Source organism: Anopheles coustani, chromosome 2 (assembly GCF_943734705.1).
Source record: "Anopheles coustani chromosome 2, idAnoCousDA_361_x.2, whole genome shotgun sequence".
NCBI classification, from domain to species: domain Eukaryota; kingdom Metazoa; phylum Arthropoda; class Insecta; order Diptera; family Culicidae; genus Anopheles; species Anopheles coustani.
The window spans coordinates 5674026-5691754 of NC_071289.1; the positions used below are offsets into that span (position 1 = coordinate 5674026).

The 17729-nt window shown below is 44.0% G+C and overlaps 7 protein-coding genes across 9 annotated transcripts; 4 read left to right on the forward strand and 3 right to left on the reverse strand.

The window, feature by feature from the left end:
• Positions 1-281: 281 nt before the first annotated feature.
• Positions 282-2436, reverse strand: LOC131263436 (syntaxin-5). Of its 2 annotated transcripts, none has more exons than XM_058265637.1 (3): positions 1596-2436; positions 1252-1532; positions 282-1183 (listed from the first exon to the last, which is right to left on the reverse strand). In XM_058265637.1, the coding sequence occupies exons 1-3, from the start codon at positions 2185-2187 to the stop codon at positions 707-709; spliced, it is 1350 nt and encodes a 449-aa protein (XP_058121620.1). In that variant the 5' UTR covers positions 2188-2436; the 3' UTR covers positions 282-706. The 2 variants fall into 2 exon arrangements, with proteins under 2 accessions (XP_058121620.1, XP_058121621.1); XM_058265638.1 differs by having other exon boundaries at positions 721-1178.
• Positions 2437-2766: 330 nt separating this feature from the next.
• Positions 2767-3865, forward strand: LOC131262848 (BOS complex subunit TMEM147). Its single transcript, XM_058264930.1, has 3 exons — positions 2767-2920; positions 3014-3155; positions 3218-3865. The coding sequence occupies exons 1-3, from the start codon at positions 2844-2846 to the stop codon at positions 3686-3688; spliced, it is 690 nt and encodes a 229-aa protein (XP_058120913.1). The 5' UTR covers positions 2767-2843; the 3' UTR covers positions 3689-3865.
• On the reverse strand, positions 3793-5583 carry LOC131262847 (uncharacterized). Its single transcript, XM_058264929.1, has 7 exons — positions 5576-5583; positions 5162-5512; positions 5000-5092; positions 4763-4930; positions 4558-4693; positions 3977-4484; positions 3793-3905 (listed from the first exon to the last, which is right to left on the reverse strand). The coding sequence occupies exons 2-7, from the start codon at positions 5266-5268 to the stop codon at positions 3814-3816; spliced, it is 1104 nt and encodes a 367-aa protein (XP_058120912.1). The 5' UTR covers positions 5269-5512; positions 5576-5583; the 3' UTR covers positions 3793-3813.
• A 1264-nt stretch (positions 5584-6847) lies between these two features.
• Positions 6848-9071, forward strand: LOC131266700 (glutamate receptor-like). Its single transcript, XM_058269312.1, has 5 exons — positions 6848-7501; positions 7552-7678; positions 7774-7882; positions 7946-8747; positions 8811-9071. The coding sequence occupies exons 1-5, from the start codon at positions 6857-6859 to the stop codon at positions 9033-9035; spliced, it is 1908 nt and encodes a 635-aa protein (XP_058125295.1). The 5' UTR covers positions 6848-6856; the 3' UTR covers positions 9036-9071.
• Positions 9072-9193: 122 nt separating this feature from the next.
• On the reverse strand, positions 9194-11249 carry LOC131266699 (pre-mRNA-splicing factor CWC25 homolog). Its single transcript, XM_058269311.1, has 2 exons — positions 11144-11249; positions 9194-11079 (listed from the first exon to the last, which is right to left on the reverse strand). Exons 1-2 carry the CDS (start codon positions 11159-11161, stop codon positions 9253-9255), a joined length of 1845 nt encoding a protein of 614 aa, XP_058125294.1. The 5' UTR covers positions 11162-11249; the 3' UTR covers positions 9194-9252.
• A 333-nt stretch (positions 11250-11582) lies between these two features.
• On the forward strand, positions 11583-12693 carry LOC131262940 (translocon-associated protein subunit gamma). Its single transcript, XM_058265045.1, has 2 exons — positions 11583-11890; positions 11980-12693. Exons 1-2 carry the CDS (start codon positions 11749-11751, stop codon positions 12399-12401), a joined length of 564 nt encoding a protein of 187 aa, XP_058121028.1. The 5' UTR covers positions 11583-11748; the 3' UTR covers positions 12402-12693.
• Positions 12694-13376: 683 nt separating this feature from the next.
• LOC131267625 (REPTOR-binding partner) lies at positions 13377-17613 on the forward strand. 2 transcript variants are annotated; one of them, XM_058270545.1, is made up of 3 exons: positions 13377-13703; positions 16186-16267; positions 16369-17613. In XM_058270545.1, the coding sequence occupies exons 1-3, from the start codon at positions 13659-13661 to the stop codon at positions 16584-16586; spliced, it is 345 nt and encodes a 114-aa protein (XP_058126528.1). In that variant the 5' UTR covers positions 13377-13658; the 3' UTR covers positions 16587-17613. The 2 variants fall into 2 exon arrangements, with proteins under 2 accessions (XP_058126528.1, XP_058126529.1); XM_058270546.1 differs by having other exon boundaries at positions 16372-17613.
• Positions 17614-17729: the final 116 nt, after the last annotated feature.

The window sequence follows — 17729 nt, forward strand, 5'->3', positions numbered from 1 at the left end:
AAGAGAATACACCTAAACACAATAGAAGAGATACTTGTCGGCGAAGCACTGGGAAAGATGCTATGCAACGGAACATACAACACGAGAACAGCAAGATAGCAAAGGGATAAGCATGAAAGGAACGTGGTCGGACGTACGACTGAAGAAGGCGAGTTGTTGAAAAAAGCTTACAAGCAAAGAAAACAATACAAAACGAAGATCATAGACGGAAGTAGGAAGTGGCGAAAGTTCTCTTCGTGTTACGAACGAAGCAAAAAAAACATGCAGCTGAAAAGGGAAAATGCTGATAATGACATTAAATTTATTAAAGTTTAAATAAATGGACTAAAATCAAACCCAAACCGTTGGTGTGTTTTGATTCAAGCCAAGGCCGTGACTTTTAAAATTCTCGTATAGGCATATATTTTTGCTCCCGTGGGACAATGTTCTATGGGTTCAATGTGTTATATACAAACAATTAATACAATCCTTTTCCCCCTTCCAGACCTATCCTTCGCAAGCTGCTGTTACCCATCTTAAATTGCTAAGCAAAGCCTACCTAGATGTTTTCCTAGACGATACACAACGGAGTTTGGTTGAGAGGGAAAGGTACGAAACAGGAAAATAAAATCATACCAAGCCAACGCTGCCTACGCGACTGAGCCGGTTGGTGGTGAAATGAGAAAGATCGCAGTACGCAAAGAAGCTTCGAGTTCGGAACGGTCTCCTACGCCAGGAAAATGACGAAGAAGATGAAAAATAGTATCAAAACGCCAAAGATTTTGATCATCAGCCAGCGGTTTTTCGTGACGGACTGGAAGTATTTCAGGATTTCCCCGTGCGCGGCTTCAACATTTAATTCGACATCCTGCAGGTTGCTATCGATCCGCTCGACCATCTCTTCCTGCTCCTTCACCATGTGCGCGAGCTGCTGAAAGATTCCTCCAAGCTCGACGATCGTACTCTCGATGTTTTGCATAGTTTCCGCTCGCTCCTGCACGTAACTGTCCGATTCGTCGTACAGCACCAGTTGCTGCTGTTGCTGCAATAGGGGAACCCGCTCGGATCCGGGACCACCCGATGCCGACCCGGAACCCATGTCGATGCAGACCTGATCTTGCTGTTCCTGCAACAAGAGACTTCCTTGTGTTGACCCTCGCATCGTCGACGGAGGCAGTCCACCGGTCATCGGACCTTGGCTGAACTGGGAAGTGGAAAAAAAAGACAAGTGTCAATTTCCCTTCGCTTCGGCCCTCTCTGTCGCATAGTTACCTGATCACGGCGTGTTTTTTGCTGCTTCAAATTTTCCGTTCGCACCTCCAGCACCTGCTTGAAGTCGGAACTCATGTTGGCCAGCTTGGCTTGCAGCGCAACGACCATGTTGGAGGAATGTGACAGCAAATGTTTGCCGTTGGTGGACTTTCGTTGCGATTTCGACACTTCCTGTAGGCGGGCAATCTGTTGGTTGAGTGAGTTCAGGTCACCTTTGATGATGTACGTTAGTTCCTGAATTTCCGCCGGTCGATCGTCGAAAAGGGTCTTTTTCTTTGCCACTGAAAAACAAAACAAATATGTTTGACAAACATTCCCACGTCTGGTACAATTGTCTTACTTACACAAAGTCAATTTCTCTAATTTTGTATACGTGCTGGCAATGTTCTTGCCAATGTGCTTGGCAATCATCATAAACTCGGCATAGCTCTGCATGTGTTTCGCTTTCCGCGGGTCTTTCAAGTTCACTGCCCGTTGAATGTTCCGGCCTTGCAGCGAGCGGATCGCACTTGCGAACTCGCCGGATCGATCGCGCGCCGTCATCGTGAATTCCGGCACTAGGTTTTCCTTGCTGAAAAGATCGTCGTCTTCGTCGTAGGGCGCAGCAGCAGCGTCGCCGTTGTTGGAATGTCCCCAAAATCCACCGCCTTGATGATTGTTGCCGACCGCCTTCTGCTGTGGATCGTTCCAGGCGTTACGCGGTTCGGGTTTCGTCGGAGTCGGTGCAACGGAGGCAAAGATCCGCTGCGATATCGAAGGCAACCAGCTGGTCGCTGCACTCGGTGGTGGATACTTGGGCTTTTCTGGCAGATCCTCTTCCTTGCGCTGATGGCCACCGTTGTTTGTCGCAACCTGCCCGTCGGCACCGATCGTTATTACAGCAAATGAGTCACCCGTATCGTCAGCACCGTAACGACGTCTTGCCCTTGATTGCATCGCATAATAATCGCACCTTCGCTACGCCACCGATCAAAACACCCATCAATTTTTTCTACAGTCCTCTCGAACGATCGATTCTCTGCTGGCCCGAACGCACTGGTTACAATTTTCACGACTTCACAGTTTGCACATCCTTAAGCGGAAAGCTGTGACCGTACAGTTCTTTAATTCACGGAAAAGAAGTCCCTTTAAAACGCCAAATTAAATGAAATCTATTGTTTTACAACTTTTCTCTAACCAAAATGACGTGGAATGAAGAACCTTGCAGTTTTTGTTGTTTTTGCCCAATTTGACAGCTGATGATGATTTTTATTTCTTATTTCTCACCCATCGGCTAGTAAACGTACAAAGCTGAAGTGATAATAAAACTGTGTGTTTCATTGAACATACTAAATTGAATTCCTAAGAAATAACAACAGGAATTTACTATAATTTTATTTAAATTGCAACCCTTTGGGTAGCATTCGTTCTATTTAGACAGCATTGGGTCGAACGTGCTAGCTGAAGGGATTTGTTTAGTCATGCTTATTTGAACATCTTGTTTTGAGCAACCTTGTGCTGCTGTCAACTATTTTACATTCACCTGGTCGCTCATCCGGAATTAATTGTGGATATTCGGTCGAGATTAGAAATATTAAGTTTTGTAACAGAAAATGACCCTTTACCACTTCGGTAACTGCGTAGCGCTGGTCTATGTACCGTACTACTTCACGTACAAGTATTCCGGACTGTAAGTATGGTGTTGTGTGGCATAGGGAAAACGGGGGTCTCGCGGTGCCGCTTTAATTAAATTATCATTAACCAAAACTACTCTTCCCGGTAGATCTGATTATGGGGCATTCTGGAAATGCGTTCAAGCTGGCGGAATATACGTCTTTACGCAGCTCTGTAAGATGCTGGTTCTCGCTACGTTCTTCCCTGATACCGATACCTTCAGCGAGGGTGCTCCCTTCAATTTCATTGCCGTGAGTTATGATTCCCTCCCTTGGAGTTCTTTCGTGTTCTAGCATCTATTTTTCTTTCGTAGGAATTCCTCCGGTGCAGTGTAGATCTGGTGGACTTACTCGGCCTCGCGTTCGTACTGTCGAGGATCCCTGGCAAAGGTCACAGCAAGCTTATCACCGCCGGTTTGGGCTGGGCGACCGCCGAAGTGGTGCTATCGCGCGGCCTGATGCTTTGGGTTGGAGCGCGAGGCGCCGAATTTTCGTGGATTTACATCCTCAAGTGTCTCGAATCGAACGTTCTGCTCGTCCAGCATCTTTCGACCGCCACGCTGCTGTGGTTGTTCTCCCGTCACGATCTGGATAAAAGGTATGCTCCCTTGGTGGTGGTGCTGCTGGTGGCCACTTCATACCGTGGCGTATGGCTTGAGGGTGCCCTACATGCGATCTCCGCTGGCCCATGGCTAAGCCTTGCCTTGAAAGCCTTCATAACTAGCTGCATAGGAGTTGTTTCGTTGCACATCTATTCTGGACTGGCACAGTTAATTGGACTGTAAAGCTGGGGCCGCATTTGATAGTTTTTGTTTCTTTCTGTACTCACTACTGCCCAAAAACTATGGTTAGCAATGTCTGCAATAAATAAATGTTTGTGCAACATAAATTTAGGAAAAATCAGGCTTATTTATTCAAAACTCCAGTTCGGCCCCTTAATAAAACTTTTTGGTGCTCCATTATCATCTTTTACCACTCCTATTATTTGCTTGGCACAGAAATCTGAAATAGAGAAATGTGCGATTCACTATGTTAAAAGAAAATTGATTTGAAATGTAGTTGTTGAGTTTTACCCAGCTGATGCATAAAAACAGACGCCGCCATTCTTCGGTTTTTTATATGAACGTCAATCATTTGAACCGGCACTTCATTGGGCACCTCGGTCCAAAGGTGTTGCAGAAGGCCGAGAACTTCCTCTTCGGAAACGTAGCTTTGCTTATCCTGTACATTATTTTCGGAAAAGAAGGTGGTTTCTTGAGCAGCATGGTCGGGTACAGGATCAACATGTGCTATCTCGTTTGTGGGCCTGTTGCATGGAACATCGTTAACCAACGTTGTTGGTTCTTGCACTATGTTGTCCGTGGTAGGTTCGACAGCTGGTTCGCTTTCCTGTTGCTTACGGGATCGTTTGGATTGCATTCCAAACTCTTTGAGTAACAGTTCATGATTTTCTTTGATTTGGGGTCGTTTGATTTTAGGAAACCGTGCAAACAAAACGCTTTTAATACAGTAGCGTAATGGCTTGCAATGCAATTGCTCGGCGTTGTAGGTGGTAATGAATTGTTGTAATTCGTCTCTTGGCTAAAAGAGAAATAATACGTTTTTTTTTTAAATAAGTTGTACCTAGCAACAACAGTTGTATTTTATTACTTACACGTTTGCGTTGATATTTCCAATAATTTTCGAATGACTGTTCCATACACGTGACGCTTAGCTTTGTAGAACGATAAGACACGGTTTTCCTGGCAGATACAACAACGCTGTCGTGCTCGGCTTTCGTAAGATTGGCACTAGGAGAAAGCATATTAATTTGTATGTCTGTTTATTTTGAAATTAAATGTAGAATATAAGTTTATTACCTCTCATTACAAACACTTTGTTGCACCAATTCGATTTCCTCACAGATGGGATTACAAACACTTTGTTGCCCCAATTCGTTTTCCTCACAGATCGGATTGTTGGATAGCCCAGGAATTGGTGGTTTCGCTACAATGATGTTCTCGTGTTCGGCTTCCGCTAGATTTGCACTGCAATGGAGAAAATAAAGTGGTGCAAATGGGTGATTTAAAACTAAGCGTCGTTTGATTTGTGCTTACCTTTCATTTGGAACACTTAGCTGCTCTAATTCTATTTCCTCGCACATGTGAAAGTTTTCCTCGGGAATGGGAGGCAGGATATTGCAGCTGTTCCTTAAAAAAAAAAACAAAACAATTTTATCACTGAATTTAAACATTTAACTAAGATAGAGTAAATCTTACTCATTTGTGCTCGCATACGGTTCGGGAATTGCAGAATCATGCAACGTGAGATCGTTCGAAACCCATTCGTCCGACATTCTCTTCTGCTCGAAATCCAGAAAAAACATATTGTCGATTTCGGCTTCACCCGGTTGGCCAAAATCATCATCCTCGAAGATAGAGTATTTTCTTTTCAACGGTGCCTCGCGGATTGTTATATCTTCTATGTTTCGAACGCTCGTTTGGTCTTTGTTGCTGAGTAATCTTTCAATAAAACGGTCCTCCAACACGATATCATTGTCGGGGTCCCATGGAACCGCATCGAAAGTAAGTTTTTTACTTTTATTTTTAATAGTTACTTCAATTTCATTGCTGTAGAAAAAAAAGGATTAAAATATTGTGCCATAGTGTTTGATTTGTAGCGAGAATACGTACACTTCTTTCCTTTTGAAACTAATTCTACAGTGGTCTTTGAATGTTAGTGTTCCTGAAACAATATAAAAATTATGAACATTTATTTAATGAGATGTAAATTGATTTACATGTTTTCCGATACTTACTTTTTAACGATTGTACATTGAAGCGATAAATCTCTATAAGACCGTTAACGAATTTCATACAAATATCAACAGGCACATGTTCATCTTCAACAACATTTGTCACAGACAGGCTATAAAAAAAAAGTGTTAAAATCAGGATTGCTCAACAATTTTTTTACTCTTAAGCTATAGTTTACCAGATCTCCAATATGTTGATTTTTTTACGCTCCGCGTTTTGCTGAAACTGCTTTCGATTCGTTGCCGCTAATAAAGCAACCGAAAGTCGCCAATCACGGCAAAGTACAAGTACATTAACACTTTTTTCTGCAGTCATGGCTCTTCGTTCACGTTCCACTTTTTACTCTAATTAGTATCACAAAAATCAAACGAATAGAGGTCTCACCAAACGACGCTTGTTTTAATAAATTGATTGCAAATAATCTAATCACAGGTACGTTGAGATGCGTTGCCTGCCCGAGTTCGAATGTAACTGCACTGACTCTTTTAAGGGCCGCTCTTCACTGAAGCGTGGTTACCAAGGGCAACGTGATGGATTGCTTTTCTAAAATGTTCAGTCCTCGTATCACTCTAATCTTGTCCTTCGAATCTGCTTATAATATGGTTTGGATTTGCCACAGCAATGATATCCTTTATACGGCAGAATTTTGCTCTGCAAGGTTTAATTTATTTTAACCTTTCAAACGACCGTTTTCTACTACTCACATGAAAACTAATATCGACTAAATTCCACTTGCCTCATCAATACCGTCTAGATGGCCATGGGCAATGACTTGTCACTTTTGTTAGTAACGAAAACCGGCCTACTAAGCACGGAAAAAACAGTGGACATTTCAAGATGAAAAGATTTTGTATTCCTCCTTTGTAATGAAGCCGTCGAGTTTCCTATGAGCTGATTTAGCTTCGCTTTACATTTAGTTTTCAAATAAAGCCTAACAGTAACTCAATATTAGCTTTCTCAAGATAAATTTTTAAACAGAGTTGAGAAACTAAACCCAAAGTTGTTTGTACACTATTATGTACACTCTCTAAGTCTACAGGTCTGATGTAACAGAGCACATATTTGTGGAAAATTCGAAATTCATGAACACATGGTTGTCCGTACGGCGGGATTGGGTATAAAAGGCGTACGGTGAGTGTGGCTTTCGAAGTGACCGTGATGGATTCTCTACTCAGCTCTTTGGAATTCACCAGTGCTCTGCAACTACTGTTGAACACATTCTTAGTTACTCACCTTTCAGAACACCACAGCGTTTGCGTTATCCGGGGACATCAGGATGACATCCGATTGAATTTTTCCAGACCAACGGTGAACCTGCTGGTGGACGCCTCGAGCTCCTTGGACACCTTCAGTTATCATCTGGTTCAGGCGATCGACGTCGGTTGTGAGGGCTTCGTGCTAACGGAAAGCACGTTGTTTCCGTTTCTGGACACATTTCGCTCGGCCCACGAGGCAGCATCATTTCGGGCGTCCAACAAGCGTATCATTGCCGTGACCCCACTGGAACCAACCGAGCGTCATCGATTGATAAACCATGAAACGATGGGCGTGATCTATAATATCCTGTTTCTCGTGACGAATGCAACCGAACGTACGATCGAGTTGTATTCAACCGAGATCTTTTTCGCCGAACCGAAAGCCACACTGGTGGAGCTAGTCCGTTTGGATTCATTCATAATCGAGGAATCCTTTTCACCACCCAATGTGTCCGGCTATTCCCCCGTTAAATCAACTAACCTTCGAGGTCAGCGTTTGCGGCTGTCTACCTTACCGTATCCACCGTTTTCCGTCGTCAAGGAAGTGGTAATTCTCAGTGATTTAAAAATCTTAAAATAATTACATTTTTCCTTTAGCCTTTAGGTACCGGCAATGCACGTAGCGTTAGGCCTTCCAACTACTCGTATCAGGCCGACGGTACGGAGCTGCTTATGTTCCTTGAGTTTTGCTATCGCTACAACTGTACACTGGAGATTGAAGTTTGTAAATTATGTTCCTTTTAGAATCTTACCCCGGTTGTAGGGGATTTAGGGGTTTCACAATTCGCTAAGATATTTTCTATATTTTTCTACTTTAAGTTCCCGAAGGTGCTTGGGGTTCGGTGTATCCAAACGGTTCTACGGATGGTTTGGTAGGGTCCATCATTGATCGACAGGCGGATGTTACTGTTGCTGCAGTATATCGATGGTAGGCACGAATAGAGTAGAAGTATATTAGAACAACATATTTAAAGTACTTCTTTTATAATAGGTACAATTGGTACAATCATGTTTGGCACTCTGCGTACACTGGCCGGTCGAAAGTTTCCTTGTTCGTACCCAGACCTCGATTGTTGCCGCACTGGCAAACTCCATTCCTTGCGTTTCCGCTGAGTCTCTGGTTCATGGTTTGTGTTTCGTTTTGCGCCGGCACAACGGCCGTATTCATCACCGAGCGATTTCGGCAGCGGATACGCCATCCGGACGGATCGCGCCAACGATATCGCCTTTTGGATGCCATCTTCTTCATGGTCAGTCTGTACGTGGAACAATCGGCCCCACTGCACAACGACCTGATTGCGGGAACGATCCTCTTGTCTTTCCTGCTGTTTGGAGGCTTTATGGTTGGTAACAGCTACGCGGGTGCGCTGTCCAGTGTCATGACCGTGCCGAGGTATGAAAAGTCCATCGATACCCGGGCGGACTTCCTGGCGGCCGGGATGAAGTTTATCGGCTCGACGCCCGTTTGGATCTATACCCTTTCGCTCTCGGTACAACCGGAGATCGTGAAGCTACGGAACAGCTATGAGGTGTACGACATTCAAACGATATCAAAGTTTGTACATACCCGGCACGATTTGGGCTACATTCACGAGCGAATGCAGTATGGTAGCTTTTGCTTGGAATCGTTTATCGACCTTTACGGTTCTCGCCATCTGCAGCCCCTTAAGCAGGAAGTCTTCTGGGAGATTAGTATAACGGCGTGCAGTAAAACATGGCCAATGATAGCCCTATACGATGATTTGGTTCTGAGAGTACAACAGACGGGTATTTTTCGATACTGGGAGCAAGGTGTAAGTAACGATCCTTTGAGGCCATTAGAACCTGCTTTTGAATACTGGTTTATACTTCCGCAGAGTACATTCCGTACGATGGGCCAGGAAATACAACGGAATTTAGCGGATGCACGAGTGCATGACTTTGACAACGACCCGGTCAAGCTGGAGATGGCCCATTTCCTGGGAGTGTTTTTTATTCTCTTCGTGGGACAAATACTCGCAACTATCATATTTATCGTAGAACTTCTAGTTTACCGTAGGCAGCGTAACCGCGAAAACAAGCTTCTCAAATTGACTAAATAATTCTAAACCTAGCAGGCCGTTTCTTTCAATATAGATTTGTGGTTCATCATAGTAGACGTTTTATTCACGAAACGATAGGTTTGGTATTTAAGTTTTATACAATTAGATTCACTAAAGGACAGGAAAACCAATCATCTGTGTCATTCTTAAAATGGATGTTTCATCTATTGAACTATTCGAAACATTCGTATTTTAACAGCAGCTTATCAACGGTGTCTCAACGTTTTGCAAAGTTCCTATCCATGGCACCGTTAGACCGTTGAATATTGTTCCGATTCGAACGAATACGCGATTCGACCGTTTCACTTGCGGCCGCCCGTTTGAACTGCTTGGTCAGAAACTCTTTGTCATAGTTTCGACCGGTGGATGATGACTCCTCGCGATGATCTTCTTCATGGTAGCGTCTCACGTTGGTTTCCCGATCTTTCTCACGCCACTGTGCATTACTCATCATGGCCAGGCGTTTCTCTTCCATTTCTTGCTCCGTCAAAGGACGTTTCGTGGCGGTTGGCTTTGTCCACGATGGTTTCTGCTTCGACTGTTCCGCTCGGATCTCTTCCGGTTTGTACAGCCGAACCCCGGAGTGTGCCGATTTGAGTTCTATCTTTTCTCCGGAAGCCGACACAAGTCCGAAATTTCTAACTTTCTTGATCCTCCTTTCGTCATCGGAGTCTTGTGCTGTCGGGCGCACCGGGGACGATCCAGCGGAAGTATCTGAGCCGGATGATGAAGTGGAAGGTTTCCTGCTTTGTCTTACTTTCTCCTTCGTTTCCGTAGTAGGGGCTTTTCTCTGGGGACTTCGCGAACGGGAGCTTCGTTTCTTGTCACGTGCCGTGTGTCTTGCTGGGGACCTTGAACGGGAACGACTTCGATCACGCTTGTCTTTCATTGAGCGGTCTTGGCGTGCTGGCGAACGGCGGCTTGCATAGTTGGGCGATTTGTTTCTATACTTGTCTCGACTTCTTGAGCGACTTCTTTCTCGTCCGGATGCATTTTGTCTGGATCGACCTCCCACGTGTTCATTGCGGCGTGCTTCGTTGAAATCACCCTTGCGCCTTTTCATCTCTTGCGAGCTACTTCTTCTCCTCTCGTTGTTTTTTCTTTGTCGTTCTGCTTGTTTTGGAGATCTTCTACGATCTTCTCGACGGACGTCACTCCTTCTCCTCGATTCTCTATCTGAGTCTGATGCAGAACTGTTGCTAGGCTCACGGTGATGTTTTTTCTTCTTAGAGTTGCTGCTTCCCATCATATCCAATTCCTTGGATAGTTTTTGATACTTCATCGTCAGCAGCTTATCGAAAGGTACGCCGTCCTGGGACTCGCCTGCAACTTTTTTATACTTTTCCGCCAACAGCTGATCCAGGTCCGCACTGCCTTCGCTGTCGCTGTCGGAATCGCTGGAACCGCTTTCCTTCTTACCTTTTTTGCTCTTCTTTTTACTTTTCTTGCTTTTTTTCGATTTCTTGTCCTTCTTTTTCTTCTTTTTGTCCGTCCCCTGTAAGCTTTCGTCCCGTTTCAGGAGTCGATGCAGCTCTTTCAGCTTAACCGGATTCTGCAGAATCTTCTGGCGCGATTCAATCTGCTTTTGCTTGATCATCATCAGTGGGTCCTCCATGAGTTTGCGGGCCAGATCGACCTGGTCGGTGCTCAGCATATCCTTGTGCTGCCGGATGGAGAACGGTATACATTCGTGTTCGACGTGGTTTTTCGGCTGCGCAACGCCAAACGTGGACGTAGCGGCCTTTTCTTGCGCATCCAAATCCTCGAACGTTTTGTCGATGGTGCGTCCGAGAAGGTACTCCTCTCGATTAACCAACTGCGATGGTCCTTTGTACATCCACTCGAGCTTCTTGTCATCCCCATCGTCGTTAGGTATGATGCCGGATTTTTTAGCGATACTCTTCAGCTCTTCCCGATTGCGTTCTTCGTCTATTTCGCGTCGCAGTTCGTTGAGTCGGCGTTTTTCGGCTGCCTCTTGCTGTTCCGCCTTCCAGACGCGCTCCTGGTTTTTCATCGTGTTTGGATGCCATGATTTTTTCGTATTCTATGTGAATGGAAAAACAGTTATTTGTCTCGAAAAGCGAAAAGTTACCGTCTTTGTGCCGTACCAGATCACCTCCGCCCATTTTGAGTATATTTTCTGTAAGCAATTGCAAAATGAAACAAGCTTATTTACTTCCAAAACGCATCACAACAAATTGTTTTGGTTTTCAACTTGTTTGGCAACTGCGATTGACACGATTTTTACGGAACTAGGATCTAGGACCGTAGGTTCAATCCTAATAGGTCCATAAATTTGATGAACTTTTTAATTCATCCATAATTAAACTATCTATAGCATATACTGATTTCGAGCTGTTAAAAAATAGATCAAAGTAGTTTCTAAACTACAATGTAGTTACCAAACATTCGTCCAAAGAAAATATTGTTATGAACAACCAAACAAATGAACTATGTGGTAAGTGATCGGAACCGTAAATATAGGTTCGGTTCGCTCGGTGGACCACTAGAACGTGCTTCCACATCGACACCAAGTTGACACGTATCGTTACGTTTCCAGTGTGCCGGACCGTCCGCATTTTCTTCGACGCGAGTTTTGTATTCACGTTTCTTTCCGTGCGGTCGATTGTTCAACAGCAGACTCGTTAACTTCGCGTCAACGTACACAACATTTCCGTGCGTTAAACTTTGTGAAAACCAGTGTTCATTAATAATGGCCGAGGAAACATCCACCTCTACCGCTACCTTTACCAAGGAGGAAGAGCTGCTGCTGCAGGATTTTAGCCGAAATGTGAGCACCAAGTCTAACGTGTTGTTCTACGGCAACGCATTTATTGTATCGGCAGTGCCCATCTGTAAGTAGATTCGTTATTACAACCCGTACGATCGTTTCGATAGTGTTTCCATTGATGTTTTCCCGTTTGTATCTCATCTTTGCCCATAGGGCTCTTCTGGAGAGTGCATCAGATGGAGCTCCTGTCGTCGGTAGCGTTTTTCGTCGCAGTGACTGGGCTGTGCACGTACCTGCTGGCCATGGCCTATCGTAACACGAAGTTTACGCTGAAACACAAGATTGCCAACAAGCGTGAAGATGCAGTGACCCGTGAAATGACCGCCCTGCTGGCCGACGACAAAAAGATGAGTCGCAAGGAGAAGGACGAGCGCATTCTATGGAAGAAGATTGATGTGGCCGAGTACGAGGCAACCACCTTCTCGATCTTCTACAACAACGCCCTCTTCCTGGCCGTGGTCATCTTCGCCAGCTTCTACCTGCTGCGATCGTTCACCCCAACCTTCAACTACATCTTATCCGTGGCCGGAGCCGGTGGATTGCTCGCTTTGCTCTCGACTGGAAAGTCAGCGTAGGAAGTCGTCCGTAATTCATGTGTACGCACAGAATTGTTAAGCTAGAAAGTGGAGAGATGGATCGATCAAGTTTGTTTTTCAGATCGCATCTAAGATACATTTCTCCGGGACTAATTTTCCCGAAACAGTAAGACTCAAACGTTAATTTAAACTGCGAAGGCACATTTGTGCATCTGTTTTTTTCTGCTACGTACTGAGACATTCATTCGCTCTGTAGGCTGACGATAATCGTCCAGCGAAACAATAATCATTCGATACATCGCTCAGTAAAGATTAAGTTGTGGAAATATAATCATGTTTTTCAATTTAATGTCCGAAATAATATGCTTGTTTTGCTTCACGACGAACAAGATTGAATTAAAAATTTCGATTTAATGTTTCTATTACCGTTTAAAGTATGTCTTTATGAAGGGTTAGCAAATGCTATGGTTGAAGAAAAGAACAAGGATTGAAAAAGACTTTTTGAGACTTATATTGATATCATATTTTCAATACAGTGCGGCAGCAACTTTGCAATCAACCGCTATTTTGAACGTAGCCAGGCTAAATTGCTGAATTGGTAAAATGCTGTTGCTAGTGGTGGGTAAATCAAATCCCTATCGGGATTCGAATCACAACCTTACTGAGATTCAGATCTACAAATCCGATTCCCAATTTTTTATACCATGACCTATTGTATGATTTTACGTAAGAAATAGATTTTGTTGCGGTCTTCTCCTCAGAAAATATAAACGGCCCGATATTTCACATCAGTCTATCTGAGAAGAGTGGCACTTCTTTTGTTTCTAGAACAAATTTGAGTTATAATTTACATTGAATTTGTTGTGCCCACATAGTGTAGCAACTCTTGTTAATGCTTTGTTCTTAATTCCAGCTTTATCACGGAGCGAACATGAACGATGGAATCCGTCAAGGGATCGGCTCTTCGAATCTTCCGATTCCGATCCTCCCAACACTAGCTGCCACGAGAACTTTGCAAAACAAAGCAGATTACTCGCGTAGTCAACATTGCGAACAACACATTGTGTGAACAACTCGGTGCGTGAAGTGCAAATAAAAGTTTCTGTACGAATTGTGTCTCAGATTCCCAAAAAAAAAAACTTGTTTGAATACGGAACATTACTCCTCGAAGAACGGTCAGAGTTTAATCAGCTAAGGGATCGGATAGAAAGCGAAGGTTAACCAGATTGGTGCAACACGAGGCCATATTCTTTTCGGAAATATTAGTAGCAACCAAGAGTCTTCTTCTATTCAACTATGGATTACGAGGAAATAGCAATGTCCGAGGAGCAGAATCAAACGGTAAGTAAAGTGCTTTTTCACGTCCACGATGAACATGCAATCTGTTTTGATCTACGCGGAAGTGCGAGCATATTGAAAACAAAGATGGCGACATCCACGAACTGTTTGTTTTGATTTCCACATTCGCGTGGATGCTTTAGCAAATAGCAAATGTGGTTTGTTACACATTCACAACACAATTAATTTGAAAAATCGATTTTTGATATGATTAGAACGGTATTTAATTGCCTTCTAACGATATTGACCAATTTCATATACATTTCCTATTCAGTTTAAAATTATGACGTCATAATGCATTCGTCATGATTTTTGCTAGTTCTTCATGCTGGTGTTGGTGAGAAGGGCGCACAAAAGTTGTTTACGTCGGAGTTTTTACGGCAGCAAAATTTAAACCGAAGGGGTTTGTAAAAGAAGGGACCGTAATTTTCAAGAAGGGATGATGCGTACCGCTTGATAGAATAAAGAGGGTGCGAGCTTCTACGACGCAATTCTGGTGGCTTGGCTTGGGCTTTGATATCTAATTGATTTGTTCTTATGCAATACGTAACGATGTTCCATTTACAATTTTTTTGAGAAGAAAAGCTATGAACATGTGCGTCGTGTAAATAATGTATCTTTTTTAAATGAAGCGATACGTTGAGAGGGTTTCACGTTTATGGAGTTATTGCTTCAACACATAAAACTATTTTGATCATCACTTTTGTTTTTATGGTAGCATTGTGCACGAAACCTAATCAGCAAAGCCGCGGATTGCTGTGATGCGATGGCCTGAATTTGTTTTTCTCGTTGGTCTACCAAACGGAAAAAGGACAGCACATGTTGTAATGGCCCCCATTGGGGACCACCCCCTTGTGATTCAACCCCCCTTCATCATGGGGGGGGGTGCATGACTGCGTAGTATGGGGACATGAGAGCATCATGCTCCCCCTAGGAAGAGAGCGCGAGAATTCGCGGAACATCGCGAGAGCATCGGTATATTGCGTATTGTGTTTCGAAGCAGGCGATGAACCCCTCACTGCCGGCTACGCGAGGGAAGTCAGATTCGCGAATGGCGCAGCGTTTTGTTGCCGTTGGACCGCTCGTGGGGACGGTTGGTAGGTCGTTCTAGCTTGGCTCGTGTTCGTCGTTGGCGTCGTGGGAAGAAAGCGGTTTCAGTAGCGCTTGAAAGCGATCGCACGAAGGACCGTTCGCGGGTCAGGGAAGGATCGAACGTGAGCAAAACACACCCGTCGGGGCACATAATCCTTGTCCACTGTCCTCAGTGCGTGTGTGGAGCGACCGATATCATCACCGACTTTTCACCGGTGCGTCACGGAACGGTTATCCTTTTCTAAGCATTCCCCCGTCGAGTGCTATCCAGTAATTTGTGTGTGTGTGTGTGCTGTGTGGCCAGGTTGCGAACTCACATATCGGACGGATTAACAACCCCAGGAACAGGTAACGAAGAGACATGCCCCCATTTGAAGCAAATTCCTTTTTTGCGTCGTAATGTGTAATGCGTAGAAGGTGACCGGTTTAGTGAAGAGGAAAAAAAATCTAGGATGCAAGATATGACTCCCGGAACAAGGATTGCTAAGAATATTCTTTCCAGCAAAATCGATTTGAAAGAGAAGTTCTTCATATTCCTCTTGGTAACAGGCAATCATGTCTCCGGTGCTCATTAATCATATCTCTTTTCACTGGTAAAATATCGCCTACCATCCGGGCGTTTTTTTTAAATGTATTGCCCCCGAAGGGTTCACGGAGGCTGCGTGCGAAATTACGTCGCAAAACGTCATGCAAACATACATGGTGTTGTTGGTCGAGCTCGAGATCCATTGATCTTTTGGCGCTTGTTGATCGGAACGTAAAAGAACGGAAACGGGAAAAAATGAGTACACACATTGTCCGTCACTCGGTCCGTGAAACGGGGCTTGCCGATGCGTAATAAACCATCGCTGGCATCCCGTGTAGAACGCATCAACAAACGTTGCTCGCTTTTGAGGATAGGTAGCACACCTTAGCACTGGTCCCGTTGTTTTGCGCACGACCGGCGCACAGCAGGGAGTCGTGGGACACGGACGGCGGATGGCCGAGCCGTGACGTCGTTATCGTCCGCCAAAAGCGGACGCGAAAGAGATACTTTCACGGAGAGCATATCGGACGAATGCGCGAGTGCGGAGACCTGGTTCTTCGCGCCTGTCACCGAGTCGACATTTGTGGCGTTGATTTATTAATAGCCCAAATAAAAAAAAACAACCCCCCGTTCAAGCAAGCCAGACTTGGGAGATAAAAACGGAGGCTCGCATATGGGGGAAGCGTGTGTGCAGGCGCGACCTTGCCACGCAATGCATTTGTTGAATGCACTTTTTCCGCGGATCTCCGTGCGTGTTCGGTGTTCAACTTTTGTCATTGTTTGAATATAATTTTTATTGATGACACTGTCCATTGAAATGTAAACTTTTATTATTAAATAAATGATAATTACTTTCTTGTGTTTTAGGAGCGCAAGGAAAGCGGCAAACGAGGGCGCAAACCTGGTCGTAAGGTGTCAATTGAGAAGATCGATATGAAAGCTAAACTTGGTACGTATTTTGCATGTGCGCCTATAAACGGTGGACTGTCCAAATGTCTGTCTATTCCTATTAATATTGCTGTTGTTATCCTCCTCCCTGCCGCCAACAAGCAGAACGTAGCCGGCAGAGTGCTCGTGAGTGTCGCGCCCGTAAGAAACTTCGCTATCAGTACCTCGAGGAACTGGTGACCGATCGCGAGAAGGCCGTTGTCGAGCTGCGCCGTGAGCTGGAGAAGCTGTACTCGTGGGCGCTGGAGGTGGAAGCTGGCCGCTGTCCGGACGGGTTGCAGGAACTGTTCGAGGAGCTCGGTGCCATGAAGCAGGAGTAGAAACCGTACAATCGGTTTCATCTGAGAAAGCTTTCGCGCTTAGTTAGAGCTTTACGTTCGAACGTAAATTCCGTTGGGTTATATCTTTTTGTTGACCGTTCAACGTCTTTCAACTCGTCACACTCCGTGGCTCAATGTTGTTATACTTTAATGCTTCGTCGCAGGAGTTCAGTTTGCCCATCGAACGATCACCTTATGTTATGATGTGTTACGTTGCATTTGATTCTTGCACCATAGTTTAGCTTTTGTTCCTTTCATGGTTTTGATGGTTTCGTATTTTTGAATGTTTCGTTGTTGAGCAATTTGCCTAAAAAATGAGAGGATATCGATAAAAAACAGACATAAAAATCGTAAAAAATTACTATAAATATAAAAAAAGAAAGTGAACGCAGCTTGTAACACACACTTACGGATGAAATAAGGAAAAGAAAGTGAGAGAAAAAGGAAAATGTTGCCTCATTTCAATAGAAAGCCTCCTCCCTCCGAGGTCGGCACTCATCCCAAATAAGAAAGTACACGCAAAACACTTCCGTGTATTATATTGGTTAGTTCCCGCTGAGAGAGTGAGAGAGAGGGTGTACAGCATATTAACTCTAGGTTTCGAAAGAGGTTGTCCGCCTGGTGGTGTATGGCCGCCAGGAAGTTCGGCGGAAGTGTCAATACTACTTCTAATAATTAGAGATGCTATAATTAAGTACTTTCGTCTTAGTTCATACGTAACAAAGCTCACAACGAAGACCTGAAGAAGAAAAGGCTTGTAAATGGCCGGTGGTACGGTGATTTGTGTGCAAAGAATCGAAGATCTTAGTTGTTTCTATTAAAAAGTATGCGAAACGTAATTATTAACAGAGTACCGAAACATATAAATCAACTATCATTCGTATTATCGTTGTTTAAAAACAATCGACGCCTGTAACAGAGTAAAAAAGCACACACTCCATTCGAAGAAGAAGAAAAGAAATAATATTTTTGTATGATATATTTAAAAACTCTTATAATAAACCATACCTTTCCTTCACCACGCGTACACGGCACGTGTTTAATGTTTGTTATTTGTTGAAGTGAGTTAGTTTATTAGTTTATTATTATGAAGTACTAGCTCTTCAAAGTAAAACATTTTAATTTTCAAAACGATTTACGAAA